This window comes from Buceros rhinoceros, unplaced genomic scaffold (genome assembly GCF_000710305.1).
Source record: "Buceros rhinoceros silvestris isolate BGI_N320 unplaced genomic scaffold, ASM71030v1 scaffold25055, whole genome shotgun sequence".
Taxonomy (NCBI): Eukaryota; Metazoa; Chordata; class Aves; order Bucerotiformes; family Bucerotidae; genus Buceros; species Buceros rhinoceros.
Window position 1 is genome coordinate 9,847 of NW_010413760.1, and position 11,186 is coordinate 21,032.

The 11,186-nt window shown below is 41.2% G+C and overlaps 1 protein-coding gene across 1 annotated transcript in view; it reads right to left on the reverse strand.

Moving 5' to 3' along the window:
• The window catches only part of LOC104494096 (copper-transporting ATPase 2-like), a gene marked incomplete at its 3' end in the record, with an annotated part of 11,104 nt that extends 9,125 nt beyond the window's left edge, over nucleotides 1-1,979 (reverse strand). Inside the window, exon 1 of the mRNA XM_010136884.1 lies at nucleotides 1,731-1,979. Coding sequence (XP_010135186.1) covers nucleotides 1,731-1,979 — 249 coding nt within the window. The remainder of the gene's footprint in view (nucleotides 1-1,730) is intronic.
• Between the last annotated feature and the right edge of the window lie 9,207 nt (nucleotides 1,980-11,186).

The following is an 11,186-nucleotide window of genomic DNA, read 5'->3' on the forward strand; positions in this document are numbered from 1 at the left end:
TCATTCTTTCACAACCCGCTGATCCATGACTTTGGATTCAGGCAGGCAGTAACACACTACTGAAAAGCCACATACTATTAATTAAATGCTTCAGATGCTTTCCCAGTTTGTTATAGGCAGCAAGTGAACAACAAAATGAGGACAGAGCAGTCTCAGGAACATCAAAGGTCCCAAGTCTTCAATTTTGTGCCTATAGCAGCAGCACTTTCAAGTGGGCAGAAATTCAACCATCATCCTCCTTAACAACTTTCAGTGCAACTTGTACATCCATTCTGTTAGCACACATTGTTTAAACGTATTAAGTCTTAACTGGTTGGTCTTCCTCCCCTCTTCCCCCAAGCTTAGTGACTATTATTGTCAGTAACTACTTGTAACACAACTTGTTATTTTTCAAACAGTTCCTGAGTCTTAAATGAGAGAAAACCCACTCTCTACCTGGATGTCGAGATTCAGTGAAAATATTACTTTAAAACAGCCTTAATGGTGCTTTTGTTTTCAAAATACTAATTTAGTTGCCCTAATGCTTCTGCCAAGGGACTTTTATTTCCCATCTGGGAACAGGTTTCTCCAACTCTACAGACAATGAGGAAAGACTTAGGCAGTTGCAGCCAGTCTTACTGAAATGATACATATATACACCATAGTTTACCAACCTTAGAGACCTTAACAGGTCATTTTAAATTAAAGAGAGCTTTATAAACCACTCTTGGTTCAATGGGAAAGGGGAAAGCCTTGTTGTAAACAGATTGTTTCTAATTTAGAATTAAAAAAAAAAGCAAAACGCTTTCTTCACAGCTCCAGTACAAGCAACATGTATATCCCAGTGAACTGAATAGAGAAAAGAGATCCTTTGGTGGAACAAAGTCATTTACGTCACAATTGTTACCCAGCAAATGTTTATAATATAAGAAGTAACTCAAGACAGAAAAAGTCTTCAGGTATATTTGGCTGTTATTTCATTCCAGTCTGACACTAATTATTTCAGCTATTCAAAGCATACACAGTTTCAAAGGACAGGAAAGTTGTTCTGAGAGTTTATTTTCTTTAAATATTCACAATTTTCACTGATCCAAACTACACTACTCTAATTTACATTTACCTTTTTTAAATAGCAAAACCTCTTTTTATAATAATACACCTCATCATGTTTTTATAGCATTGATCTTTCTAAGCCTCTTCTCCACAAGTTAATCTCCAAAAATATAGTTATATATAATACTGAATTTAAAAAAATTATTGTTGGCACAGATGAATTATCAAGAACTTTCACTAGCATCCACTTAGTAGTTATAAATGAACTACTTACCTATAGTTAGAAACTTCTAATGTTTCTGCAATTTCTAGTATTCCAGAGAATAGGCTGGTATGAGCTGCTGTCAAACTACTCAAGCAATTGTGGTTCAAAAGGAGAAATACTAACATGTTTCCTTACAAAGAACCACCACTCTATATTATTAGAGGTGGAGCTGAAAAAATGCGCATACGTTACTACAGCATAACTCATCGTTAACATCTGCTTTCAAAGATTACTTGCAGAGGATCTCCAGGAGACTTTGCATGCGTGTACTGCTTGTTGTGGGGCAGGCATCCATGCTGCAGATTGAGACAGTTTAGATTAAGAAGGTTTAACCTCCTTTCATATACAACCCACATCCAACATGCTTTTGTTTTAAATTCTCCAGTTCGGAAACACCTCTTCCCTCCCAACACACACACACCAGCTCACTGACCTGTCTTTCAACTGTGCTGACTTCTGGCATTCCCATGGAGTAACTCTGCAAATGTTTCTCTTCGTTCTGTGACTTACTGTTTGCTGTTACCAGAGATTCTGCCTTGGACTTTTCATCAATAATCAGTAGTTCAGGCACATCGTGAGCTGCCTGCTGCTTACAAACAGACACCAGGGTGATGTTTTTGCTGCTTAAAGTAGCTAAGCAGGACAGGTCCCTTTTCATTTTATTGTCCAGTTTTCTCTCCATTATCTTTCTGGGCTGTAAATATTGCAACGCCAAAGGAAAGCTTTATGAGAGCGGTATTCAGTGCCTTATCAGCCACGCTTCTTTCAGTTACATTTACAACAGTCTGAAGAGTTCTGCTGGTCTAACCAACACACTCATTAGGCATTCACCATGAAATCTCAGATGTAACCTGTGATCCCTGCGTACACTGCTCGCTGCACTCGGCAACCTGCCCTTCCTGCCAGTTCAAATGTTTCCCACCAATTGGCGTCTCTTGTGCTCACTGGACTGCATTCAGCAGGGCTAATCTCTGCACACGGCGTCGCGGCGAGCGCAGCCAAGGCTGCCTTTCACAAGCTCGTCAAACATGACCTGCGTGCAGCAAGCCAGTGCAGAGTTAACTCAGACAGCCAGGCATCATTAGCTCCTTGTGGCCATATGCATCGTCACTGCTCCTACAAAGCGCAATGCTACTCCATCGTCTTCTTCCATGAAATTACCAGGGATTTCTGGGATAAAATGGGGTCCCTTCTAACACTGAAAACATGCCTATGATTATATCATTAGGTAAGGTTCCTATCCAAAGGTCATTCACTCATTTAGGGCATGAGAACATTCATTCTTTGTTTCAGAAGGGAAAAAAAAAAAAAGACTGAATACAGTATCTATACTTTTAAAATGTGCCTCTCTACTGGAGTAAAGCTTTACTTTACACCAGCAATTAGTGCCAGAGAGTAAAGAGACAAAAAAAACCCAAACAACTCAGAACATATCTCCTTTGGCAAACTCAGTTCCCCTTAAATTATCTGGGCCTCTCCAGGAACATCTGCTTTAGACAGCCATACACATGACAGGTACCACCACTAGAAGTGCCTTGTTCCAAGCCCGAATAGATTTCTCTGGTATCACCCACAGCAAATTCAGAGCACTGTGCTGACTTGGAGAATGGGATCTCTAGTTCCCTAAGCCCACAGTAGTGCAGTCCACTTCTGAAGACACCCCTGAAGAAGGACACCTAAAGAATGGCCACACAGGGAATTTATATAATATGGTTGATGTGTCATCAGTTTGCACCCTCCCTGGCTATGCAGTGATCTCACTACACAGGCAAGCCTTTATTTTAAAGCTTAGTTTTACTTTTCTTTAGAATCTCTTTGACTTGTTGGAAAAAGCTGCCAAATTTACTCCCATGCAGAGGTTAGCACATAGAGCCATAATACCAACAGCATATCTCTATCACATCATGAAACACCCCACTTGTCTGGCCTCTTTTGGACTCTTTTAACTTCCAAAAGCAGAGGTACATCCCTCACACCCCTGCCACAAAGACAGCGGGACATCCAGAAAGCCACCATGCAGGACATTAGCATCCTGGCTTGTCTTCCTATTGTAACCTCTGCACAAAGATGAATCCTCCACTCTGCTCACACCATCCAGGTTTTGACTCCAGAGTTAAGAACCATCCTTGGGAAGAAGAAGGTCTTCTGCCAATGAAGCACGACTCAAAATACTGTTGCAGCACTATTTTGTATCATTGTCTTAATATAAAATATTGGTAATAACATTAAACTTTGAAAAAGGGTTATTTTGAAAACATTTTGAGAAATGGCCCTTCTAAGAGTATTACTACGAAGAGTAAAGCATCTGTTTGGTCTGAATTTATTGATGAAACCAATTAAAAACACATCTGAATTCAGATGGAACACTTTTCAAAGAAAGAAAACTGTTAAAGGCAAAATATTTTCAGGAATTACTGATTTTAACTCACTTTGAAACAAGCGATTGAAAATTGTACAACTTGATTTACGTGCAACCGTTTCATTACAATGTCTTTATCATCTACTAAAAATATACATTTAAAATCTCATTTTGTCTTTCTAAAACAAATCTAATCCCTAATCAAAGATACTCAGAAATTCAGGTCTGTGTCCTAATGCCAAATAATGGAAATTTCAAAATCTAGAATGTCTTGAGGAACTGAAATTCCCATTTCTGGCCAGCTGTACAGTATATACTTGATCCACTCATCTCAGACTGTATCTTTGCTATTAAAAGTACCCAAACCCTACCCAGCTTCTTCATTTCAGGTTCACCAGCAAAGCTCAACTTTGGCTGACAGAATAAAGAGATGTTTAGTAAGTATCTTCTCTCAGATTCCCCTCATCCTTTTTTTCTTCCACTTCTGAGCAACGCAAAGCAAAAATCTGTGCCTCAGAGTCCTTTGCATTTGGTAGAGTCCTGGATAGTGTTTGGAGGTAGAGAAGAAATACACCAGGTTGTGCTTTGAACACATTCGGTTTACAAGGTATTTACCCACATTAAAAAGAATTATTTGGCTGGAAAAGAGTTTGCTATAGTTCTTCAGATGAAAGGGGCATAAGATGTATTTCAACCAGTCGGGCTGATTTAAAACAACTGCTTTAGCTGCTGGCTCAAGCAGAGCTCTATGGCAATGGCAAATGAGATCTGCGCAGCTGACTGAGTTACGAGCACCAGCTCTTGGAGAAGAGGTTCCATTCACAAAGCAGAATTCGTTGAGCATCTTGTAAAACCAAACAATTTCCATTTATCTTATACACCAGACTGGAAGCTCAAAGGTCCTGCCCCATCCCAACCACATCCACAAGTCTGTTATGGTTCAGGAGACAGTTCAGGAAGGGATCTGATATCAGTACCTCAGGGGCAGCAATGTTTGCCGAGGGAGTGAGGCAGCTGCTGTGCTGTGCTGCTGCTACACTCCAACAGACTCCTACAAGTTCCCAAATTGTTTTCCTCATTCTGGCTTAATTAATTGGCCCTTTAGAGTTGATGCTAATTGTGTTAGCTACAAACTGGGGGTAAGCATTTTAGTGCAGGCTGAAATAAGAAAGGAAATATCTCCCATCTCATCTGATTGATAGAAGTATTATGACCTGGTTCAAGGTTAGATTTCACATTTTGGGAGTTTCACCAGGAAGAGTCACTCAGGTTTTGGTAGCCTCAGTTTTAGATGGCAAATAGAAAACACATCCGCTGCCTTTGCAGCTCTCTGCTAGGTCAGGCAGAGATGTTTTCATTTTGGTCTCAGAAAAAACAGACCATCTTAAGAAAATTAAATCCTTTTGACTTAAAGTCTCAAGAGCTGATAAAATACAAGCTTCTCCCTTCTACATTACCAAATTCTATTGGAGGTTATTATATACTCATACAAGAACTAAGGTGCCTTCAGATATATTACGCTTCCTGAGTGCATTCATCCCTGGCTTTATAGGATGCTCTGGCCTGGGTCTAATTTCTCTGGTTCCTTGCCCAAAGAAAGCATCTTAAAATAGTCTTAACAATGCCTTGAAAGATGAGAAGCTTGAGCTGATGGAAAAAAACCTGTGGCCCTGAAGGTAAGGGGGTTATATTGCCTTAATCTGACAGACAGACAAGAGGAACCAGTTCAGATTCGTGCGCATCGTGGCAATGCAGAGAAATCCAGGCTGCCTTTGAATGTTAATCATTTGCCTACTCTCCTCTTCAGACATAATTTTAAACCACGGAAATACAATCCATCCTGAGGCATACAATGATCTGAGGTTAAAACCCAAGAAATTTCACCTTTTACAGTATTTAGGGGGAGGAGTGCTAAAATTTGTCTTCAGGTAGCAGTCAGCTAAAATGTCTAAATTTTTTCCCCATCATAACAGAGTTAAATTGACTGTCTTTTTTACACGTATAATGCAACTGCAGGAACTGGAGCTTTAATAAAAACAAAACAATACCAAACAAAACAAAAATGGAAAAAAAGCAAGGCATTGCAAAGCTTACAAACAACAGTGCTGGTAACTCACAGTTATCAACAAGTTGTTAACAGCATTGCTTGGGTGGGAAACCTGTGAAGCACCCAGCCCTCGTGTGAAACAACTATTTCTCCTCTGTCAGTGTCCACTTGAAGCCAAAAGAGAATTAGCTAGTAAATTTATGTACTTTTTTTCAAGCAAATCCCTGCACTTCGTCAGCAGTCATTTTTCAGTCCTACTAAGCAACACAAGCTTCACATTTCCCCCATGAAGTCAATCAGTTCCAGCTGAAAGTTCAGGAGAAGCATGGTCAGATTCCTGGTATGTAACTATACTCTTGATGTCTCCAAACTAACTGACATATTTACTGCAGAAAATTAAAAAAAAAACAAAGGCCACACCTTTCTAGCACTGAAGAGGAGACAAAAACCCATCTTTATGTACATTTGCTGCTAATTTTGAACTATGAAATCAGAAAGATAACTCTCTGGCTACAGTCTTAAAAAAACTGGCAACCATCAGATGCAGGAGTGTTCTAAAGCATGAGTGGCGTACATATTTCTTTCAATAGATGAAGAAGCACGATCACAAGTAGTTTTCTTTCTTACACTATAAGAAAAAAAGGAAATTGTACGTAACTAAAATACAAGGAATCGAATTCCTACCTGCCACGAATAAAATTGCTTAAGAGTTGATGACCTCATTTCAAATCAAATCAGCTCAGACTTTGGCTTCTGTTTTTCGGGAAGCAGACTCAATCTTCTCTAAATATTTAAAAAAGGCTTGTTTGCTCTAAACCAGCAAAACCCAGCAGAGTATCTCTGTTGTAACAGGGCCCCAAAACGCATACTAATTTTTTCATTCCATGGCTTCTAATATGACTGCAAATTGTGTGGACTTGGTACTTTGCCTGCTTTTAGCAGTGTTGATTTCATTATGGTAATTCGCGTTATCTGCCTATTTATATTGCAGGATTTGTTTTCAAGTGCCTGGAAACTACCAGGCTGATCACAATACCACAGGAAAAGGCACACCTTTTGGGTCAAGGTTTAAGTGCAAAGAACAATTGCAATCTGCATGAATTAATTTGAGTCCAGATTTCCTGTAGTGTTCATTCACCTAGCAGGTGAAGAAGGCTGGCAGGACTCGTCAGACAGCCCTACAACAAAACCAGTATTTTCACTGCCCATGCTTTCCACTAGCTCAGAGCTGATTTTGGCTTTCAAAGCTTGAGCAAAAGCTTTTCAGAAGTCCATACACAGAAAAAGGAATCACATTTTATCCATCTTAACTGCAGTATTTCAAGTATAACTTGAGAATGAATAATATTACAAAAGTAACTAATTTTAAAGGCTAACCTGAGAAGACATGAAGATCTATACCTGTGAACTATACTAGTCATTGCTAAAGATCAAAGTTTCTGTCACCTACATTTGCTATCCACATTTAGAAATAAGACTCAAGTTCTTCAGTCTAGTTTTGTAAATTTTCCTCAGTACTTTTTGTGGGTTTTTAAAAACATCTTTCACACTTGTTTTGAATAAAAAAAGTGCTAAGTCTCTGAATTGTGACTAAGTAAAAGGGAAGACAGATTTCCTTTTTTTTTTTTTTGAAGTAAGCTGCTGTTTACCCTGTAGAAGGCAAATTAATAGCAGACCCTAAGTTGCCTTGCCAAATCTGCAGTTATTTTTTCCGTAGGAATGTAAGCCTGTGTATTAAGTAACATTCATATATAATATAATGAATAGAAACTGTCCCTGACTGGATAGTCCATCATCATCATCATCATGGCTTGGCTTCGCGAACGAAGATCTGGGAAGGGCTTTTCCCACGCTCACTACAAGCGATGAGTGCACCCTTCGGGTCTGCGCAGTGGATTTTTTTTTAGGTGAGGCGCAGCGTGCGCGGAACTGGCTCCACCCTTTACACCTGAGGATCATCTGCCAGCGCCTAGCGAGCTTGGACAGTGACAGCGAAGTCCTCGGGTCGTAGGTTTGGTTAGAGTGTCCTTCTCTGAGATGATGGATGCCTTACAGGGCTAAACGAGCTCCATCTGCCCGGGTTTGGAGTCAGAGTTGTCCTTCTCCTAGGATGGCTGCCCGAAGGCTAGTGAGCCCATCCTGCCTGTGGACACACTTTGTCTGACCCTTCAGTTGAGACCTGTCTGGCTTGGGAGACCCCACCGGAGGCACACGCCACCACCAGCACAGCTCTCAGCCTCACAAGGGCATGCAAGCTCCTTCCCCACGGCAAGGGGGTGCCCGTGAAAGAGTCGCTGCTCTGCCTCCGGACATCACAGACCCAGTCCACACTACTTAAATTTACTGTTAGTTCCTTGCCAGCACTTGTTTCAAATCATTCTTGTTTGACAGCCAGAGAGAGAGTTTTCACTTTGATGAGAGGCCTGACACCATGGACAGAATATAAAGCACACTGCATTTGTAAAGCAATCTAGTTCTGACTTAAGCCTGTATTTCTGGTTCTATGGTCAGATGTTTAATCCCAAGTCAAACTGCACAGCCTCTGAATAAAAGGCTATTTCACATCCCATTTCATTTATATAGATCACAATCACCTTTATTTCAATAGAAAATGACAAAACAGCATCTTGTGTTTGCATTACAGATGCCACGTCTAAAAAATAAGCACACTGCCTTGTTAGGACAGGCTAGGTATGTAAAGGCAAACACAAATTTAGTTTCTCTTGACAGTTGTTTCTGTCTATCTTACCCATGCAGAAACCACCTCTACATAGAAAGAGAGGAGTTTCCAGTAATCCCTAAGAAAGGTTGACAGCAGCACTCCTCACACAGGACCTGGCCTCCTCCAACACAGAGTGCTGAGCAAAGTCCTATTTGCCGTCTTGGTGATCCAGGCAAAACTCTGCCTGGGAAGCAGGATTTCTGCTTTCTATGTCATCCATTTGGTTCTTTTGGTTCTTTTTTCCCCCTTCTCTTCCTGTGCACTTGTTGCAGTTTCTGATAGAAAAAGGCATGAAAGTGTTAGGGGCCCTCTCTGTGACCTCACCCTTGCAGAGAGGGCAGACTCAAGATGACTCTGGCCACAGGGGCTTAGCCACAGCCCAGCCAGGCCGGCACTAAGGCCCTTCTCCCCTATCCTTCAATGCCTTCCCTTTTGGACTCTGCCACATGCTGCCAAGATGAGGCTACTGCCCTCCTGTAAGTGAACAAACCGGGGCACTGCTCACACAGCACTGACCTTGGCGCCACCATACTCACGGTGGGACAGAAGGGACAGGAGGGTCCAGTTGTCCAGCAGCAGAGGCCTCCCTAAATACAGCGCTGCCCTTAGGTGGCTTTTTCTTCACAATTTGGAGATGAAGATATGCCAGCACTCTGGCTGACTCCCTCTGCCACAATAGGCAAGAAATGAGGAGGAAAAGCCCTGATGAGGACACTACTGGTGCATGGGATAGAGGCTTTGCTCTTCCCTGTTGTCAGAGGTCCGAACTGTAATGTATATGAGTTGCTGTTTAGCTAACTTATATTTGTACAAAAATCCTGTTAATTATTTGCTCTTCAGGGCTAGGAACTATTACAGCACTGCCCTGTCCAGGTCTAATACCTCGCATGAACTTACAGTTAACTCTCAGGCAAGAGCCACTGGCAGGGAGGTGCCAGTTTCTATCCATGGACAAAACATACTTCCAAGAGACCATGAAAATACATGGAGCTTGACTGGATAGAGCCATATTGATTCACTGCAGAGGCCTATCAAAACCGAGTGAGAAATAAAAACCAAAGATTTAAACATATTTGCTGTAATTTCCTTCTGCTGCAATACCTCATAATAACTCCCTATTACATCAAGTAACACTGGCAGCCTGCAACAAGTAGTGGGGAAGAATTCAGGTGGAAATGTCAGAACCAAAGCGATAGTCAGGGATGAAAGTATCAACACAGGAAACACTGCTACTAATTTTACGTAATGTCTTCCATATGAACAGATGTTTCAAGAAACATCTAAGGGAAATGACAAGACAGACTAAACCTCTTTCTGTTTACAAGTATTTTTATTTGAAAAATTTAACACTTGGTTTGAAATATGCAGTTAAAATCCTGCTTTCAGATGCAGATGGGTTTTCTCAGGTTGTTTTCTGTGGCATGCATACTGGCTCATCATGACTCAGACTCACTGTAAAAAAGGTGTTTGCTTATTGCAGGAGCACTCAGAGGAAACTGGAGACATTTGACTCCTAAAGAAAAGAGTTCCTGGGAGCCTCTAGTTGTGAGGGAAAAAAAGTACAAAAAGGCTTTCTGACAGTGAAACGGAGGGTTTTTTCAGCTCTTGGCAATCCTGTCATTTCTAGAGTTCACCTCAGACTGTTCTCCAGACAAAGAAAGTTTCTTCCAAGGACACATTTAGTCAAAACTGATGCATTGTGCAGCTCAGTATAAAAGAAGGCAACCATCCTGAGAGCTGCTGAGCAACCTTCTGAAATTTATTAACTGCCCTTAATACCTGGGAAGCAGAGATGCTAATCCATGGAAATTCAGGCTCAGTTCATTTATCATTCCCTCCTGGTACCTCTCTGTTCATTGAAAGAAAAGGTAGTGCAGCAGGAAACTACTTTTAAGCAACCCTAGTTCACCTCCCAGAAAAGCATATTTGATTGAATCTGCCCCATGGGAAAATCACCAACCTTTCAAGCTCTCTTCATCCCCAGGATAGAAATAAGTCAGAGGAGGTGATGAGGCACAGTGCCTCCATCTCTCATGTCTGGACTAGCCAGTCTCCTCCAGTAATTGTAACTCCCTTCTGTCCTGCTCTGCAGCCGGTTTCTGGCTCCTTTCTCTTTCTTGAGCAGTGCCAAGGAGCCAGACATGAGCACAGAATGCAAATTTTGCCTTGTCCTGGCTTCATGTGTAACAAAGTGGATTTTCATCCAAACAGCACTCTCCATTGCTTCCTGAAACAGGCAAAGAGACACCCTCACAAACACGTGCACAAATGCACCTTGAACAGGTTAGTGTGGGGTGTCTCTTTTTCAACATTGGAACTGTTTTAAAGTCTGATGATGGACATGCCTAATTTAGTAAAAAATTCACACTGTGAGGTTTTGTAGCTTCCTGAGCAGTTTCACAGTTTTTAAACAGATGTTAAGGTATTATTGTGAAAGAGGTGGTCCTTCATGACCCTCTTCATGTCCTGATTAGGTGCAGATGGACACAGAGACATTAGTAGCTGCATAGGGGAGAAGGAAAAGTAAAAATGGTTTGGGTCTACTATCACAGACACTAAAAAATAGTCCTCAGCCCCTCAAGAATTCCTAACTACCAGCTGAAAAACCTGAAATACTTAAGGTGAGTCTACATGTTATTTTGCAAGCTCAGTGATGTTATCAGTAGAGTTACATCACTTCCCATCCTATTTCTGGCTGTGCTTTGAGTTTCTTGAATATATTTCATTCACCCACCCTAAAAAATGGATAACATTTTGCTTC